The sequence below is a fragment of the Colossoma macropomum genome, unplaced genomic scaffold (genome assembly GCF_904425465.1).
Source record: "Colossoma macropomum unplaced genomic scaffold, Colossoma_macropomum, whole genome shotgun sequence".
NCBI lineage: Eukaryota > Metazoa > Chordata > Actinopteri > Characiformes > Serrasalmidae > Colossoma > Colossoma macropomum.
Window position 1 is genome coordinate 30,405,995 of NW_023494786.1, and position 20,848 is coordinate 30,426,842.

The following is a 20,848-nucleotide window of genomic DNA, read 5'->3' on the forward strand; positions in this document are numbered from 1 at the left end:
CACTCACTCACTCACTCACACAGCAGCAGACAGAAGCGGCTCCGTCTGATCCGGCCAAAAAACTCCCATCTTCCTGCAGGGACGGTAAGTACACCTAAAATGATGCTTTTGTAGTTACAGTCCTGCATTCCACATCTGTAGAGTCTCAGCAGCTGGAGATGAGTCACTGATCAGCTTCAGAAACAGAGAGAGAGAAGCGCTCCAGTGTTATTCCTCCTTCTCTGGAGTTTGGTGTCGGGGTCAGGAGAGCTGTTTGGAGGCGGCACTGCACAAGTGTTGCGCTTCTGTGGGAGGGAGCTGAGAAAGAGAAGAGAAAAACAGAAGGTAGAGTGTGTGTAGGTGTGCGTTTCCAGCCTGCTGTTTGTGCACACTGATCTAGACTCAAGCGTGTGGGATGATGGTGAGAAAAAAAAAGGAAAAAAAAGGCAACACAGCTTGAGTCAGTGAAGAGCGAGCAGGGAGAGCGGTCGCTACAGAGCGGCCTCTCTATCGGCTTATTTCATTTCCACATGAATGCAATTTTTGCAGCACAGTTATTGCCAAAACTGTGTTAATGTAATATAATTTATTCACATTGACATTTGACTTTCTTTCAGTGCTGATCTAGATCCAGATGTTCCATACTGCTGCAAAACTCTTCTGTCTGAATGCTGGCACAACAAACTCACAACTTTAAAGGGGAATTCCACTGATTTTCATGAATTCTGCTAATTTCAGTGGTTGAAAGTGGTTCAAGAGAGTCATTTAGAGTGGTCAGGTGTGAAATGGTTCACTGCAGAGACTCAGATTTCTTTACAGTGGTGGTGATAGGAACCAGGGGTCGCCATGACTACAACACAAATATAGACATTTTATTTCATATCCATTTTTATTTCATATGTACATAATAGCCTAAAAGCACGAAACTTTCCTAAAATAAAGTGTCAGGCATCAGGCAGTGAATTCATAACCATTTCATGTAATAGATTCCTGTGAGGGAGCTTTTAGAGGTGGACGTCTGGTTCCTTTCACCACCACTGTGAACAATTCTGACTCTGTAAGTTTCTCTAGAACAGAGCATTTCACACCAAACCACTCTGAATGACTCTGTTTACATCTTAACTATTTAATTATGTAGAAATTTTGAAAAGCAAGTGGAGTTCCCCTCTAATTCTAAGTGCTAATGCGACAGCATCCAGGCCCTTATTAGGGCTTCATGGGTACTAAATAGACCCTTAGAAATAAAGGTGCTAAATAGAGTTCTTTTAAGCTGAGGATCCCTTTTGGTTCCATAAAGAACCTTCCTGTAGATGATTCATGAAATGAGTATTCCAACATCTTTCATTTAAATCCCTGCCGCATCTGTTGTGGACAATAGATTACCAAGGACAGAACGTCTGGCAGGTAGAGATTAGACTGAGAGTAACTCTGTTATCAGATTAACTAGAACAGTGTTGTCTCTCTGTGACTCTGTGTTGAGCTGCTAGTGAGCAATGAGGGGTGAAAGGAGGGGGGTGAGAACCCCCTGCTGTGAAAACAAAACTGAGATCAAATAGACAGCACAGCTGCAGCTTTCTTCACATCAAATAATCCGGTGCAACTGACACAATAGCATTTAAAATACAAAAAGTAGCACATTAAAATAAACAATAGCTTTTAAACACAACAAAAACACTTTCATAAATGTTGACTTGCTCACTCAGCTATGAAGATTTTTCTGTTTTTGTAAGTTTTGTAAGGTTTTGTAAATCACACACTTTCTACATTTCCATCTAAATATATTCCATCGACGTTATTGAAGGAAAAAATGCATAGTTCAACAAAGGGACCTCCAAAAAGAAGCACCCCCTAAAGGTTCTTTAGGGAGCCAAAGGTGGCTCTTCAACGACATCTCTATAACAAGTTATTTTCATTTGTTTTCTTAAGATCTTGTGACATTTACGTAATTATCACGGTAAAAACAAATGTTTTCTTGAGATCTTCTGATTTTAATATCAATATCACAACATAACGGACATTGTTTTATCAAGATATCATTGGTTATGTCATTACAATGGGACAAACATCTCGAGATCTTGAGAAGGCAACATTCGTTGTGTCTTGGTGATGATATAAATAACTCAAGATCTCGAGAAAACAACTTAAAATGACATTGCGAATCCATGACCCTTTAGGACTTCCGTGCTCCAAATGTTAACGTTGTAGGTGGAAGAAAGAAATGTTCTTAATGAATTCTTAAAGATTTTTCACATTTCTGTGGAATTAACAGAGTCGTTCTGAGTGGTTTGGTGTGAAATGCTCCATTCTACACTGTTAGAAATAAAGGTTCTGTGCTGGGACATTTTTCATTCATCAAGGCACAAACAATGTAAATGTTCCCTCAAAGGTACAACAATGGTTTTAAGGTCTGATTGTGATCCTTAAATAAGTTTTTCCAGGTGAAAAGTTCGTATTTGTACCTTTTCCTAACGAATGTTTTAAAACAGAACAGTAAAATAAAAGCCTGGAGGCGAGACGGGGTGTGTGGAGTCAGTACAGCTTAGAACATATCATTTCAGTGGATTATGGTTCAGTTATGTTCCCTGACTAAAGGTACTGAGATGTACCCTGGAGGGTACCACCCCAGTGACAAGAGGGGCACTGTCCCAGTGACCACCTTTTTTTTCTGAGAGTGTACAGAATTGTTCACAGTGGTGGTGATAGGAACCAGACGTCCACCTCTAAAAGCTCCCTCACAGAAAGCTATTACGTGAAATGGTTATGAATACACCGCCTGATGTCCGAGACACTGTAGCATGATAGTTATACAAGAGGGTTTTGGACTTAAATGTATTTCTAAATCCATTCGTGGTGGAGACGTGTATGCAGGGTGTTGTGAGGCAAAATAGTCCCCAAAGAGAACGTATCTTTTCAGATCTACCACAATTTTACCATCATCAACATATAAAACTCTGAAGATACATATAGGTTCACTGGTGGGTTTGAATAGTAAATAAAATAGCCATATTTGTGTTGTAGACATCATGACCCCTGGTTCCTATCACCACCACTGTAAAGAAAGCTGGTTAGTTTCTCCACAATGAACCATTTCACATCACACTCTGAATGACTTTGTTTAAATCACAACCACTGAATTATGCAGAGTGTTTGAAAAACTCAATTCCCATTCAAATTTAATGTACGTTAACATAACAAGCGTTTATTTGAAGTAACTTTGGTCCATTTCTATTGATCCATTCAAAGCAGAATGGTTACACAGTGCAAAGGCAGCTGGCGCTTGTAAACTTTTACAGGGTTTTCATCTGACAGTGATGGTACGTTTGCTCGTTTGTGTATTTGTGGTGTTAGAACTGGTGGTTAGAACACATGACGGTAGATTTGCTGTGAGTCTCTTGGTAAAGTTGTGCAGGCTGGCTGTAATCCAGTGAGCGTGCCTGCGTGTCCTCTGAAGCTTTGGTCTAAAATCAATGCTTAGTGGAGTTTTGTCTCTGCCAGCCTGAGGGATTCAGAGTTACAGTTAAAGCTCAGCAGGCTTTATGTGTAAAGTACGGAAGAGGATTGCGCTCCCAAAGTGTTTTTTCCCTTTAAAGTGACCCACGCTCAGAGGTCAGTTTGAGTGACCAGTGCATGAACTGTTCAAGCCTACACTGACAAGTATTCATTGACTTGATTCAAATGACATACATCATTTCTACACTCTAAAATGGTTCTTCAAGGGTTTTTCTTTAGTTGGTTCTATGGGGACCTATGACAAATCAAAGAACCTTCTGAGTGCATTAACAGTTCTTCTTTATGATGGAAAATCTCTATGTTGTCTATAGATCTTTAAAGAACCTTTTTAAAAGTGGTTCGCTATAGAGCCAAAAAGGGTTCTGCTACTGTTACAGGTCAATGAATTTTTTTTGGTACTATGTAGAACCCTTTTAGATGAATAAAATAAATAAAATATATTACAACAGCACTCTTTTGTCATTCTGTGCTGGTGTAATATTGTTTATGTGCACTCTTAAAAATAAAAAGGGATTCTTTGTGCACTGCCATAGAAGAACCACTTTTGGTTCCCTAAAGAACCTTTGAATAGGTGGTTCTTTAAAGAACCATTTTTGTAAATGAAACATGTGAGTGTGAAGAACTGTTTTAAGGTTTTAAGAACCTCCACACAATGTAAAGTTTTTAGAAGGAAGCTTTAACTTGGTCTAGAACCTTTCAGGTTCTTTAAACCTTTTAAAGGTTCTTTATACTCACACATCTCTTATTTAAACATGGTTCATGGCTCGCAATCATCAGATTCATCCACACAGGGAAGGGGTCTGAAGCACAACCCACGTTACCAAATGTTCTTCTGCGTGTTGTGTGTAATTACACATTTCCACCAGAGAGGTCTCCAAATCCCCAAAACTTATTTCCCCAGATCTTTCAGCTCCAGTCGTAAACCACTCTTCTGACTTTGCTTGATAGCGGTTTAATAGAATAGTGGATAACTCTACTGCCTTGAAAACGCTAGATAGCCAGTTTGATGGCAAGAAATCTCTCATATCATGTATCACCCTCACCCCACACCTCCCAACAAATATCTGTACACAGGCCTGGTGAAAACTTTTTCATCACTTTTTTTTAGTGTGCATCCACACAAAAACCATATTAGCACATCCTCTCTTGGTCAAGCGATCCACACTATGAGTGAGCTGAGCCACTGGCAGGGGAAATGACCTTGGTCAAAGAATCGACCTTAAAACAAAAAAACGTGTGGGCAAAAGCAGGCGGTCAATAGCTGCTGCTGAAAGTGCAGGCACCCAGAGGGTGACACGGTCCATCTGCCAGAACTTTTTAACTGGCTCATGTCACGGATCTTTCCTCTGTATGATCCCAAAGCCACTGTTTAACCTTCCTACCTAATGTGTCCTGCTCAGAAACCCCTGATGCTGCACCTTGCTGGTGTCAGGACCCCCATGGACCCTCACAGAGCAGGTACTATTTGGGTGGTGGATCATTCTCAGCACTGCAGTACCACTGACATGGTGGTGGTGTGTTAGTGTGTGTTGCGCTTGTCTGAGTGGATCAGACACAGCAGTGCTGCTGGAGTTTTTAAACACCTCAGTGTCACTGCTGGACTGAGAATAGTCCAACAACCAAAAAATATCCAGCCAACAGCGTCCTGTGGGCAGCGTCCTGTGACCATTGATGAAGATCTAGAGGATGACCAACACAAACTGTGCAGCAGCAGATGAGCTATCGTCTCTGACTTTACATCTACAAGGCGGACTGACAAGGTAGGAGTGTCTAATAGAGTGGACAGTGAGTGGACACAGTGTTTAAAAACTCCAGCAGCACTGCTGTGTCTGATCCACTCATACCAGCACAACACACACTAACACACCACCACCACGTCAGTGTTACTGCAGTGCTGAGAATGATCCACCATCCAAATAGTACTTGCTTTGTGAGGGTCCATGGGGGTCCTGGCCACTAAAGAACTGGGTAAAAGGGGGCTGACAAAGTATGCAGAGTACACATTAAATACACAGTAACACAGCTGAAACACTCTTTATAACTTCAGTATGAGTGGGCGGGGCTAAACTGCTGTAGATTGGACAGGTAAACATATGTAAAAGAGTGTTTCAGCTCATCTGCTCTTTGAATGAGGCACAACACAGGACAGCCAATTAGAAGAGAGTTAATTTGCATATATCATCTTAAATGCACAGTAACACAGCTGAAACACTCTTTATAACTTCAGTGTGAGTGGGCGGGGCTAAACTGCTGTAGACTGAACAGGTGAACATATGTAAAAGAGTGTTTCAGCTTGGTCTGCTTTTTGAATGAGGCACAACGCAGGACAGCCAATCAGAAGAGAGTTCATTTGCATATATGTTAAATTGTAAGGGACTAAGAGAAGTTATGCAAAAATCTGAACAAATAAATTATGACACCAATGTCATATGTGGACTTTAATCCACGGTATGCTGAGTGTCGAAACTAAAATCGCGCGCCCCCTGCTGGCCATCCCGCACATTTTCCCGCGCAGGCTCACTGCCCCTCCTGCCAATAGCCATTCCCTCCGCTCCACTTCACGCCCCTCCGCCGCTGACTGATCGATAGGCAGACAGCGAGCAGGACACAGCCTGGACCTCCTGAGTAAAACATCTCTCTATGAGTTACTCCCGGCGCGTGGCCTCCTGGTTGTTCTCCCTGCCCGCCCGTCTCGTCCAAGTATGTGCGCGCGGCGCTAAGCTGGAGATGATCTCCGTTTGGCTGCTATTCCTGAAGCTGCTGGTAGGTACCAACGATGCTGCTGAGGCTGTTTGTGCATCCATCATCACGCCTGCTCGGGCAAAAAGCTCTGCATTGCATGCGAAAGATGATGCGCGGGGGGAAAGGGGGGGAGGAGGAGGAGGAGGAGGGGGTGGATTGGCGCGCGTGCGCTGGACCACAGCATGCTTTTGCTGCCCCCTTCTCTCCAGCAACCCCCTACCCTAACTACCCCCCGTGGAGCTCGCAGTGGGCAGCGGTGTCAGCGCAAATGCCATGAGACTGAAACCGGCTTCCTATTCAACAGCTTCTTATTCGAATTTTCCGTTCCACCTTAAATGGTGCAGCAGGTACAGGTACAGAAAACTCCAACACGGTAAGAAGCGAGAAAGAAGCCAACTTGAGCTATCTGCGTTTTAAGGTGGAGCGGAACATTCCAGTGAGGAGCTGAAGAGTAAGAAGCCAACTTCACCTGTCTCTATTTTAAGGTGGAACTCTGCACCATTTAAGGGGGAATAGAACATTCAGATGAGAGGCTGGCGAGTAAAAAGACAACTTAAGCTGTCTCCATTTAAGGTGGAACACTGCACTATTTAAGGTGGAGCAGAAAAATCAAATGAGAGGCCGGCGAGTAAGAAGCCATCTTCAGCTGTCTCCACTGTTAGGTGGAATGCTGCACCATTTAAGGTGGAATGGAAAATTAAATTAGAAGCCAACTTCACCTGTCTCCATTTTAAGGTGGAACACTGCACCATTTAAGGTGGAGCAGAAAAATCAAATGAGAGGCCGGCGAGTAAGAAGCCAGCTTCAGCTGTCTCCACTGTTAGGTGGAATGCTGCACCAATTAAGGTGGAGCTGGAAAATTGAATAAGAAGCCAACTTCACCTGTCTCTATTTTAAGATGGAATGCTGCACCATTTAAGGTGGAGCGGGAAAATTAGAATAAGAAGCCAGCTTCACCTGTCTCCATTTTAAGGTGGAATACTGAACCATTTAAGGTGGAATGGAACATTTGAATAAGATGCTGGCAAGAAACACCCAACTTAAGCTGCCTCCACTTTACGGTGGAACACTGCAGCATTTAAGGTGGAGTGGAAAAGTTGAGTAAGATGCTGGTGAATAAGAAGCCAAATTCATCTGTCTCTATTATATATGGCATTTGAGCTGCAAACAGGAGCTAAATGAGCTAAACTATGTTAATATATATTAGTGATGCTAGTGATGTTTGCAGCTCCACAGTAGGAAAGAAAATGTATAATTTGTATATAATAAATTATGACAATAATATAGGCTAACCCCTCCCCAAAAAGAAGTCAAAAACCTAAATGTTTTCTGTATCGATCACTGATGCACACCAAATAATTAATGCAGCCTTAAGAATGAGACAAGTAGGAGTGTTCATCAGTATTTTATAGCCCTTCTTTAAGCCTTGATTGCCGCAGACTGTTTTGTCATATTTTCTTTAAAAGGATTGCTTCACAGTTTGGCCTGTATTATGGTTTATTCAAATACATTGATTGAAAATCAAACATTGATGCCTGCTTTGAGAAACTGTATATGCAGCTCAGCAGCTCTCTTATCTCGATCCACTTACTGCTCTCTGTTTCCCTTGCACCGCCTTTTCAGTGTGTTTGTTATTCTGCCATCCTCTCGCTCTTCATCATTAGTCGGTTTCAGGCCACAGGACTGCTGTTGGCTGTTGGACTGTTCTGACGTAGTTTAATATACATGATGACTCTTTTAAACCAGGTCTGTAGGAATAATGTTAGAATTTAAAGGAGAATTACACTGATTGTTCAAAATTTACATCCATTGGTGTGAAATGGCTCATTGTAGAGAAACGTAAAGGCTCAGATTTCTTTACAGTGGTGGTGATAGGAACCAGGGGTCACCATGACTACAACACAAATATAGACATTTTATTTACTATCCAAAGCCACCAGTAAACCTACACGAGTCTTCTGAGCTTTACATGTAATGTTGATGATGGTAAAATAGTGGAACATCTGGAAAATTTCTTTGGGGACTATTTTGCCTCACATCACCCATGTACCTCTCTGCCATGAACAGACTGAAGAAAAAGGTTTACGCCAAAATCTTATTTCAGATCAATCATAAAACAATGTCTCAGACATCAGGCATCATATTCATGACAGCTGAATATAATATCTTTCTATGAGGGAGCTTTTAGAGGTGGACATCTGGCTCCTATCACCACCACTGTGAACACATTTTTTGAAAAATGAATGGAATAAATATCTTTAATAGTGAAAAGACATTTTCAGACGTTTAATTTAAAATCTACTTTAAGACTTGTTTTTAAATGAGGCGTTCTTCACTGCTGCCCACAGGCTACTTTTAATAACTGTATTTTTCTTCTCCCCAAATTTCCCTGCATAGTCCCACAAGGTACCGCTGGTGCTGGCTATGTCATCACCTGATTGTCCTCCTCCTCAAACTGCCCCCTCAGTTGATGAGCAGTGTGGCAGCCTGCACTGTCTTTTCAGAGTATCCAGTCATTTTTTAGACTTTCCTGCTTTATGTGAAGGAGAACATATAGATACATAAAATGTTTCTTTTTTTAGTAAAGAGAATCGTTCTATATAGAACCATGAGTTCTATATAGAACCATTTCATGCTTAAATTGTGAACTGGTTCCTCATATTCATGGAAAATGTGCTATATATGGTTCTGTATAGAGCTTTTTTGTAAATGATTCTATATAGCCCTAAAAAGGGTTCTGATATTGTGATGATGTCAAGCTTGTTACAATAGAAGACCCCTTTTTGGTGCTAAATATATTTAGTGCTATTTAGTTCTACGTAGAACAATCTAGCACCATATATAGCACCAAAAAGGGTTCTTCTATTGTCACAAAGTCAGGCTTGTTACAATAGAAGAACCCTTTTTGGTGCTAAATATATTTGGTGCTATTTAGTTCTACGTAGAACAATCTAGCACCATATATAGCACCAAAAAGGGTTCTTCTATAGTTACGAAGTCAGGCTTGTTACAATGGAAGAACCCTTTTTGGTGCTAAATATATTTGGTGCTATTTAGTTCTACGTAGAACAATCTAGCACCATATATAGCACCAAAAAGGGTTGTTCTATTGTTACGATGTCAGGCTTGTTACAATGGAAGAACTCTTTTTGTGCTAAAAAGAACAATTAAAAAAGTTCTATAATAGAACCATATACAACACATTCTCCATCAATCTGAGGAGCCATGCCACCATGCAAAGAACTATTTAAGCACGAAAAGGTTCTATGTAGAACTCATGGTTCTAAATAGAGGCATTGCCTTTACTAAAGAACCCTTGAAGAACCACCTTTCTTTAAGAGTGAGCTGCTAAACAGTCTGACTGCCAGTCTGTATGCCTTTTGGGTGGAGGTGAGGAAGTGCTTTATATAGTGTTTATATTATGTGGTGAAATAATTCTTGTTATTTATTTTTATTTTATTTGATTTCTTAGACAAGTTTTAACACAAAATTTAGTGAAATACATAAGGAGGAGAGCTAATTAGAGTCAGTTTCAGCACAACAAACACATAGTGATACAACGTGAGATTAACAAGAAAGAATGAGCTGTAATAGAAGGCTGTATCCTAATATCTTGGCTGTCTATTATAGGACACTGAGTTATGAATTATATGGTTTAGGTCAGGCATGTCAAACTGGGGACCTTCTGGGGCCAAAGTGCTGCAGAGATTAACGTTTACCCTCATCTTATCCTCTGAATTCAGTTCATGAATGCTTAGCTAATTATTTGATGAGCTGAATCGGGTGTGTTTAATTGAGGTTGTTTGCTGAAGTCTGCAGTGTTTTGGCCTGCGAGGACTCGAGCCTGACACATGTGGTTTAGGTTATACAGGTTTTTTGTTGCTGACAGGAATCATTTCGGCCAATTCAATTCAGTTGAACTGTATTTATACCAGAACAACATGGCAAAAAGCTAGCTTTCTCACTGTTCTCACTAGTGCAACATGTAGGATTTACATAGCAATTTAAAGATGCAAACAGTTTAGGCAAATACTAAAGTGCTGGACAGTAAACAAACTGACAGTTCAGGTAGTAATTTAGAATGATTGATATAATGTTTAAAGCACATGTAAAATATAAGTATTTATAAAATAACTCACAATTCATTGCATAGTTTTATTTACTTAATTGGGATAAATCACACTGACCCCAAAAAAAGATTTTTTCTCTAAATTTCACCCTAAATGGGCGGGGCTAAACTGCTGTACTCCAAATAGATGGATATATGTAAATGTGTTGGATTTCACGCATCACAAAAGCAACAAGTTCAAAACAGGTTGTTTTTGCAGCTTAGATTCCGTCTATATGAACTGTATGAATTAGAGACTGAACCATATATTTTTTTAAAGCTGCACTAAGTAAGATTTTATGTTAGAATTGAAATAAGCAGCATTACTGAGTCATGAGTAAAAAATAAAAGCCTAAAATATAGTGAGTGTGCGCTGCTGTGAGTTGCTCTGTAAAAGCTGAAATAATTATTAAAAAGTCAGAGGCGTCGGGTCGGAGGTTTTTTACACTACGTCGTACATGTTTATGCATTAACGTCACCTGCAAAGGCTCAAAAAGAAGGTCCAGCTCGATGGTTACGTCTCAAATGATGTCAAAATCAACATTATAGATAGACAGATAGATAAATAAACAAAGTGGCAGTGTAATAATAGTGACAATAGTAGATAAATCGCTCACATCCTCAGAAGACACGTCCTTCACCCAAGTTTTGACTTTGTTCTCTTTGAATTCTCTTTCAATGCACTCGCAATCATCCGCTCGGGGAAGGGTCCGAAGCACAACCCACGTAATTACACATTCCCACCAGAGAGGTCGTCAATTCCCCAAAACTTATTAGATATTTTTCCCCAAATCATTCGGCTATAGTCAAATGTCATACGTCTGACTCCTTTTGCTAGCAGAAATGGTAGAAAATGTTTTTCTGCATGTTGCACTCAATTACACAGTTCCACCAGAGGGGTCTCCAAATCCCCAAAACTTACATAGTGCAGCTTTGAAAAGGTGAGGAGGTTTTTCATGATACAAGGGACTTTTGCCTCTCTCTGACGGTCTTTCCTGCTCTTGAGCTGCAGATTTATCCTCAGAATAAAAGTAAGAGGAAGGTCATGTTGGGGATTTGAACCCAGATTATCTCAACTGGATTTTCACATTTACAGGCAGACAGGAGTGAATCTATTTCAGTACCAACGGAGCAGTGATTGGGTAACAGCAGGTGACATCACAGCGGTGTCCGCGCACCAGCACCTTGCTCTGGGTGAGAGGAGGCTGTACAGACTGACTGAGCAAACTCGATTTCCAAAACAGACAGGGAGTATTTGAGGTGACTGATGGTCACGCATCATCAGCGGTCAAGCAGAAGAGGACATGCTGCCCTTTTGATCCAATAATGTGAATAGATTTTTATTCGTGCCCCGATTTCCTTTCTTTCACAGTTATCCCACATAAAACCGATGAGATGGATTAACGAGCCGTGGCTCGACAGAGCCTGGCACTCTAAATCAGCAAAAACGATTTGCTGGCTGCACATTCAAATAGTTGGTGTTCTTTAGCAATAAGCGCGGCTGCTGGATGGATTCCCCTCACATGCACTGGGAAGATCGTGTTTCCAAGCAACCATTTCTTACTGTTTCTGAATTTTGACACCAAGAACTGACACTCAGTAAACATATTCTTGAGCGAAAAAGCGCAATGTTGGTACTACTGTGTTACAGAGTTAAAGAGCAGATTCTGACCGTGGAACTTCATCATTTTATTTTAGACCAAAAAGAGAAGAACAGAGTCTGATAATCTTCAGGTCCTATGCTGAGAGATACTTGATGTACTAAGAGGCTCCACTGCAGAAACAATATTCTGGCCCTCTGTATATGAAGTGATAGTCCCCTAAAGATTGTTTACATTTTTTCAATTATTAACAAAATGTCATGAAAGTTGTTTCTCAACAGCATTAAGGTTAGACTTAGGATTAGTACCAAGGTTTGGTTTAGGACCAGGGGACCAGGGTGAGGATTAGGATTAGGTTTGGGGTTAATGGTTAGGTTTAAACCAAATGCGCTCTCTCTCTCTTTCTCTCTCTCTCTCTCTCTCTCTCTCTATATATATATATATATATATATAGAGAGAGAGAGAGAGAGAGAGATAGAGAGAGATACTGATACTGAAATGAACCAACAGAAATGAATGAACTGAATGAACCAACAGAAATGGCCAAAATGACTTGGAAAAAAGTCTGGTTCCATTGACTTACATTAAAAGCACAGAAGGTTTTTTAGGATTTTTTCCTTCTTTATCATTTTGGAGATTTGAGGTTTTGTTACGACATCAGCGATATATATAGTCTAGGGTTCTATATAGGGTTCTATATAGCACCAAAAAGGGTTCTTCTATTGTTATATTGTCAGACTTGTTACAATAGAAGAACCCTTTTTGGTGCTAAATATATATGGTGCTATTTGGTTCTATATAGAACCATCTACAGCACATTCTACTCCAGTCTGAACTTTTGCAATGCGAAGAACCCTTTAATCATGCAAAGGGTCCTTTGAGTGTTCATGGTTTTATATAGAACCGTTTTCTTCACTAAAGAGCCTTTGAAGGTCCAGCATTTATAAGTGTGTAGAGTTTATATGCAGAATGATAAATGAATAAATATGGGCTGATACAATAGAATTGTGAATAAATTTAAATGAGTATAGCTGCAGGTAATAGTATAAATGTTAGTACACTAAAAGTGCTGTGTGTATATAAGTTATAAATATATAGATGTTGGCCTGTATGCATAACTTATATAACAAAATGACACAGTTACAGTGTTAGGAGTCTTGCCCAAGGATTATTATTGCCATTATTGGTGTTGCATTGTATGCTTGCCCAGGCATGGAATCAAACCCTAGTAATACTATGTAAAGTATTACATGTACATGTTTGTACAAACAGGACAGGATATTACCCTGGTATATACAGTCATATGCAAAAGTTTAAACACCATACATCTTCTAAACCGCTTATCCTTCTGGGTGGGGTGCTGGAGCCTATCCCAGCTGTCATTGGGCAGAAGGCAGGATACACTCTGGACAGGTCGCCAGTCCATTGCAGGGCAGACAGGCAGACAGACAGACATACACAGTCACACTCACACCTAGGGGCAATTTAGCATGTCCAATCAGCCTGACTGCATGTTTTTGGACTGTGGGAGGAAACGCACGCAGACACAGGGAGAACAGGCAAACTCCACACAGAAAGGACCCCGGGTGGGAATTGAACCCAGGCCATTTTTGCTGTGAGGCGACAGCGCTACCCACTGCGCCACGGTCCCGCCCTGTTTTGTTGATTTTCTAAGTGAAAATGAGTTAACACATTCTCTACAGTAAACAAACTCAAATATGGCAATTTTCAACAAATTTTAGTGTACAATTTCTATTTATCTGCTGAGTTTAACATAGTAGAAAAAATAAAACATAACATATTAAATGTGTTATATCTTTTGCACAGGTCACATTTTATGTTTAATTCCATAAACAGTAATTGTGCATTAAAATGTGCAGAAGTGTGTTCTCTGTAGAGGTTGTGTAACTTATTTTCACTTAGAAAATCAACCAAACTCACTTAGCATATATGTACTTACATATCGCTGTTGTCAGAAGAAAACCATGTATCGCCAAAATGGCAACTTTACAGGAGAAGGAAAAAACCTACTTTACATTTAATGTAAGTCAATGGAACCAGAATTTTTTCCAAGTCACTTAGGGCCGTTTCTTTTGGTCCATTCATCATGAAATTTACACACAATGTAAAGGACAACAGGTATTTTCAAATTATGACAAAAACTGAAAAAACGACAAAAATGGAGATATGAGGTTTTCTTCCGACAGCAGCGATATATTTAATACATATGGGGCATATTATTATTATTATTATTATTATTATTATTATTATTATTATATCCAATATATGAAAGGTTTTGTTGCAAAGCGTAACATAGACCACTTTTATTTAGTTTTTGTGATATTGGGATATTGAGATATTATATTATATAAGTGCTATATCATGAATAATACCACCTTAATTAGAGAAATATAAATGTGTTTTCCATTAGTCAGCTGTTACAGTTAACCAAATATATCCAAAGTTGTTACAAATACAGCATTTTGGAAGGAAAGTCCTCACACATATATATAGCATTATCATGGTCGAAAGCAGAACAAATTTTAAAAAGGCTTTGATAGGACAGTGCTATGGTAACTGCTTTTGTGATAACGAAGGTCCATTCGGTGGTTGAACAAAGGGGCAGGAGATTAATCTCTCGAGATAAGACTGCAAACCACATAGAAATGACGATTAAAGAGAGGATAAAAACAACACAGTTGGAATAATTGGAAGTCTTTCCAGTTCAGCTCTAATGCAATACTGCTTTACCCCATTTGAGCATATTTCATGTGCGCCCACCTTTGCATAGGATCACTAAGAAGCATCCAGGAGTCCAGCACATTTCGCTGCTCGAACAATCTGCCTTAACCTGGCATTTAACTGATTCGATGAATCAGGTGTGTCTGGGTGGGGAAATCAGCAAAATTGCCCCCAAGACCAGAGTTTCCCATCCCTGCTTTCATTATAATAAGGAAGAGTCTAAATGAGAAGTATAAAAGAGAAGAGCGGAGTACAAAGACTGCACAAACTAACCTCATTACAATAGATATGAAGAGAAGACAAATCCTCAAAAATTCAACATATAAACCATAGATTTCCACCAAGCTTTAACGCAGTGTTTTAGTGCGAACTCCAATTGTCCTGTGGACAGAGCTGCCTGTCTTCCTATATACTTTTTGCTATTGCAGCATTGATCTGAAAAGAGGTTTTGCAGGAATATTTTTGACATCCACATATGTCCTCTGGTGGTCACGTGTTTAGCATTCAGCTCTGTTTAGCTTTGAGGCCAATAAAACTCCCTTTAATGTGAATTCTCAGCCCACTTAGACAGATTCCATGCTCGGTTTGAAACCTGTCTCATGGTGATTTACGCTATCAAAGACGTCCGCCCACCTCTCATGTCTTGCAGCAGGACGAGCAGTGCAGCTCGATGAAATTAAAGTGACATGGTTTACCTTCACCGAAACAGCTGGTCCACCTACTTAACCCCTCATCAAGTTCTAATCAATCATCTCTCATACATCAAAGCAAGAAGGAGTGCATGTGTTGATCTGTGATGCGGTTGTTGTTGTTGCAAGTCTCTCCCACTTGTGTGTTTTCCTCATTCTAAGCAGATCCTTTTCAATCTTACTTTCATAGAGAGCCACAGCTGGTGTGAAAAGGCCAAATGGGAGTGAAATAAATGAAGGCAGGAAAGACTCTTTAAATCAGCAACAAAAAGAGCAAGAATACCTCTCCGAGGCTGTCGCCATGGAGACCAGCCAGCTTTCAGAAATGGCTGATCTAAAAGACTATAAAATGGATCTGGGGGACACAGAAGAGGATAAATGCCAGCGGAGTGAGGAGGATGGGAGAGATGAGAGAGGCTGCTTCGATGCACATTTCCCCGAATGCCTAGATACTGAAAAGATCAACTCCGCCATCGCAGACGAGCAAAAAAGCAACGAGGTAGCCAATGATTGTGTGAGCTCTGAGGAAACCGACAGAAGCGCAGACCTGCAGGACAACATCATGGTAAAGGAGACTGAGAAAGAGGAGCCAAATCTCAGAGAATCCACACCATCTCCAGAGCCAGATACAGACCACCATGCCCAAGACCAGCCAGTGGAAGAAGGAGAAGATGACAACCCACCCACATTGGATGCAAATGGAACAGAGCACCAAGACCTGCAAGAAAGTCTGACAACAGGCCAAGAAGACAACAACACATCCACTTTTGATGCCAATGGGACAGAGCCCCAGGAACCGCTGGACAAACAAACAACAGAGCAAGAAGACAACAACCCATTAAATGTTGATGCAAATGTGGAAGAACACCAAGAACCACAGGACAGTCCAACAATAGAGCAAGAAGACAACAACCCATTAAATGTTGATGCAAATGTAGAAGAACACCAAGAACCACAGGACAGTCCAACAATAGAGCAAGAAGACAACAACCCATTAAATGTTGATGCAAATGTAGAAGAACACCAAGAACCACAGGACAGTCCAACAATAGAGCAAGAAGACAACACCTAGTCCGATTTTGATGCTAATGTGGCAGAGCACCAAGAACCACATGAAAGTCTGAAAGTAGAGCAAGAAGATGACACCCAGTCCCCTTTTGATGCCAGTGGGGCAGAGCACCAAGAACCACAAGGAAGTCTGAAAGCAGAGCAAGAAGACAACCTATCTGCTTTTGATGGGACAGAGCACCACAAACTACAAGAAAGTCCAAAAATAGAGCAAGAATCTGTATTGGAGCAGCAAATCAAGGAACTAGCCATTTCTGATGCCTCCACAGAATCGTGCCACGATAATGACCCGAGATGATCTGAGTGACTGTCTGCAAGTGGAGATGGCTATTGTTTCATCAGACAGTGATGCAGAAGAGCAATGGAAGTCCATGGTTTCTCCTGCTGTTGAAAACGAGAATGATAATGATGGCATTCTTGGGTCAGATCCACCTGATGTTAGTGAGGAGCCAAACAACCAAGAAGATGTAAACGAGGAAGACAGCAGTATTCTACTGGAAAGTAATGCTACACATGAGGATGAACTTCTGGAAGAAACCACAGAAAGCATCGATATCTTAGAACAGCCAGAATGTCCCACAGAATGTGAGCTGGAAGACCTTTCGTATGAGGGATCCATACACTACCGAAGTTTAACGAAGATCCCAGAGGATGAGGAGGATCTCAACCAAAACGCAAAGCACAGCCTGCAGCGTTTGTCTGCCTCAACCTCTGAGCTTGACAAGAAGTTACCACAAGACTACTGCGTGATTGAGGAGGCAAAGAGCGAGAATGTCAGTACCGAACATCTGGACTTTAGGATGGCTCGTCAGCAGTGGAAGAAGATGGAAGAGCAGAATAAGGGCCAATTGCGCCAGCCCAACATCAAGCAGGGTACTTGTCAGGGTGGCCATAGCTTCATGTACACACCTGTGCGTACCCTAGAGCGTCCCAAGAAAGACCAAGATTCAGACAGTCTAAGTCTTGGTGATTACCAGTACACCCAGTTTAGCCCTTGCTCAGAAGACTCTGGGCTGGATGACACAAGCTACAGGTCTCCTTATGACGAACCAGAAACTCCAGTTGAGAGGGAGATACGTGAGACTATGGAGCGAGAAGAATCTTTCAGACGAGAGAGGGCCCTGTCAAGATCATCTTCTGGTGAACCTGTAGAAAGCAAACCCAGACCAACCACTTTGCTGGCAAGCAGATCAGACCCAGACGATAAAAGAAAGATGTTTAATACACCTGAAGACAGATGCAGGTCACAGAGATCGCCCAGCGCCAGAACCCCAACTTTATCCATCACTGCTTCACCATCATCAAAACCAGCGTACCATGAGATGGTGGCTAACAACGTCATCATCCTCGAGCCAGATTCTTATTCCGCAAGCCCAAGGCACAGGGGGAAGGGTCTTCTCTCTCCAGGGACAAGCAGTTTCCATGAGTGGCCCTCAGACATGAGCAATGTTATCATATTGGAAACATCAAATCTCATCATCCGAAGTGCATCAGAGTTCTGCCTGAGCACTGCATGCCAGGAGACTCAAGAGAGCACCTTCCATAATAATCCCTTCTTCAAACTGAGGTCACACAGCACACAGTCTCTGGTGGACCAGGAGATCAAAGTGGTGAGGCAGAGAGATGAGGAGTTCAGGAGACAGAGGGCACAGTTGTACACTAAAGAGAAGTACGACACTGTCCTGGTGTCTCCCAGCTTGCTGGAAAGTTTTACCTACGACCGACCAGGTATAAAGTAATGTGTTTCCCTTTGACTGTCTTGAACAATCTTAGATAGTTCCATTAAAATCAGTGAGAGGCTTAAAACAAATACAACAAAATCTAACAAATTATGCCATGGATTGCACAAATGTATTAACCACCATTAACAAGCACAGTGTTCATCAAAGTAATTGCAGTTATCCTTTTGTGACTATCCTACAGCCCAACAAACAGATTCATATTTAAAATGTGTGCCAAAAATGTGTGCCAATTTATGAAGAACTGAGGCAGGTAAAGGTAAATAAATGTTTACTATTTTATATTTGTCCTTTTGCAGGAGAGATACCATCAAAATGCAAGTCCTCCCCTTCCTCCCCTTCAAAGATACGCAAAATGGACCGTTCCGTTTTGTCCTGCGATCAGAAGGTATTTCACATTTAATGTGTTTCTCTTGTGTCTCACTGTGAACAGTTTGGTTAATTAACTATCTTTAGTTATATTCACACTAAAAACCAGATAAAAAATGTTGTCTGATTACCATGGCTAGCATAATGCTACCCTGTACCTTTAATGCTACCCTGTACCTTTATGGAAGAGCAGAATAAGGGCCAATTGCGCCAGCCCAACATCAAGCAGGGTACTTGTCAGGGTGGCCATAGCTTCATGTACACACCTGTGCGTACCCTAGAGCATCCCAAGAAAGACCAAGATTCAGACAGTCTAAGTCTTGGTGATTACCAGTACACCCAGTTTACCAGTACACCCAGTTTAGCCCTTGCTCAAGTTTAAGTCTTTACTGAAGGAAAAGGAATGATTCCTTCAGTAAAGACTTAAAATTAAAGCCTGTCTGTGAATATTATTGGAGGAGCCTGTTAACATATTAGCTATCTGCTGAGCTCCTCAACTTACTCTAACAAAAGCCAAATATATTCCAGTTACAGAGAATTGAGAGTGTAGACTAGTTACAGACGGCCGGCTATCAGCTTCCAGAAGTCTTACATTATTTTTAAACCACTCTTCTAAAAATAATTACTTGTGATTGTAAGTAATTAAGTAATAGAACAATATCTTGTCATTAATTTATCAGTCATATATTTATCTTTTTTTTTTAGATAAATGTTTTTCATACCTGTAGGAGCCTCCCTCCTTGTAAATTTCAACATCTGGGTCTAAAACCCCATTCGCCTGTGGCAATTTATGCTACTCACTGAATTATGATTGCTAATATGTGCATGCAATCCCTTTAATTAGATGAGGATCCCAGCTGTTCACAGATTTTTGAGTTTGTTCTTCTGATGTCTGTTATTTGGATGCATCTGTATAATTCAGTGTTTGTAAGTCCTGTGTAAGTCCCATGATCTGTGTACCATGTATAGTGCCTTGCGAAAGTATTCAACCCCATTAAAAGTCATCAGATTGGATTACAACTGACACACAGATTGTTTCAGAGAGTATTTTATTGCAACCAATGTTCTCTTAAAACACATTTTCAGAGTCAAAATTCTTAAAAAAAAAATCAAAAAACTGAAACATGCTGCTTACTTAGGTATTCAACCTCTACAGACCAGCACAGCTTTAAGTCTGTGGGGGCAAGTTTCTACCAGCTTTGCCCTCTGTTTTAGAGAGAGTTTCACCCCTTATTCCCAGCAGATTTGCTCCAGGTTGTTCAGGTTGGACGGATGACACTTATGAACTGCAGTATTCAAATAGTGGCACATACTTTGACTTGGCCATTGTAGAACATTCACCACTTTGTTGTTCAACCACTCCTGAGATGCTTTGCCCTTTGGTGTCCGGGATTATTGTAATGCTGAACTTTTCTCCCAAGCTTTAATTTTTTAGCAGACTGAAGCAGGTTGTATTGCAGTGTCTCCCTGTGTTTTGCACCATCCATCCATCCTTCAGTTTTAACAAGATGCTCAGCCCTCGCTGAGGAAAAGCTGGGACTGTTTCTGTTGAGTTGTGGACGTCAGGTCTGCATGCCTAGTGTTTTGAATTTTGGCCGAAAAACTAAGTTGTTTGCCTCATCTGACCACAAAACCTTATCTCACATCTTAGCTGGATCACTCTTGATGATTTCTGGCAAATTCCAGATGTGTGCTGATGTGTTTTATTTATAATAATGGCTTCTTTTTAGCCACCATATAGGCCAGATATATGCTGAGCTCTTGATATCATTGACTGGAGCTTCACTCCAGTCTCACCCACTGAGCTCTGGAGCTCTGTAGCTCCTTCAGGGTGATTGTTGGAGTCCCTTTCTTGCTCTGACGCTGAGTTTTAAGGGACGGCCTTGTCTAGGGGGTCTTTTATCCAGAAATGGAAGTTTTTTAAAAATTCACAAGCAGAGGTCATTTGTAAGCCACTTCTGTCCTTTTCTATCTTAAAGTTGGAGCTTCCAAAGTACTGGAGTTCTTATTCAAACAGCATTTTTTTAGGTTTTTTAGTCATTTTTCTTAGAGAATATTTTCTGTAACAATTCATTTTAGGAGTCAGTCTTTTAAAATAAAATATGCACAAAATATCAGTGTCATTTGTGATCCGGATGCATCACATGATCTTTTAAGTAGGTTGAGTACTTTCGGAAGGGACTGTATAATATCATACTCTGGGACATTCTTTTGATTTTAATGTGAATCTGTGTTAAATGTCTGGACCTTAAATCGCCTCCCAACCACCATGCAGTATCCCCTACTGTTCCCAAACACTGT

At 40.8% G+C, this 20,848-nt stretch overlaps 1 protein-coding gene across 3 annotated transcripts in view; it reads left to right on the forward strand.

Annotated features, from left to right (window-relative positions):
* Positions 1–20,848, forward strand: part of si:ch211-153l6.6 — a 21,916-nt gene continuing 1,068 nt past the window's right edge. The window contains exons 1-3 of one of the 3 annotated variants that reach the window (XM_036565301.1): positions 1–84; positions 15,562–18,167; positions 18,478–18,566. In XM_036565301.1, the coding sequence (XP_036421194.1) occupies positions 16,697–18,167; positions 18,478–18,566 (1,560 nt within the window). In that variant the 5' untranslated portion in view covers positions 1–84; positions 15,562–16,696. Of the gene's footprint in view, positions 85–6,044; positions 6,253–15,561; positions 18,168–18,477; positions 18,567–20,848 lie in introns of those variants that run through there. The other 2 variants (XM_036565302.1, XM_036565300.1) reach the window with 2 other exon arrangements.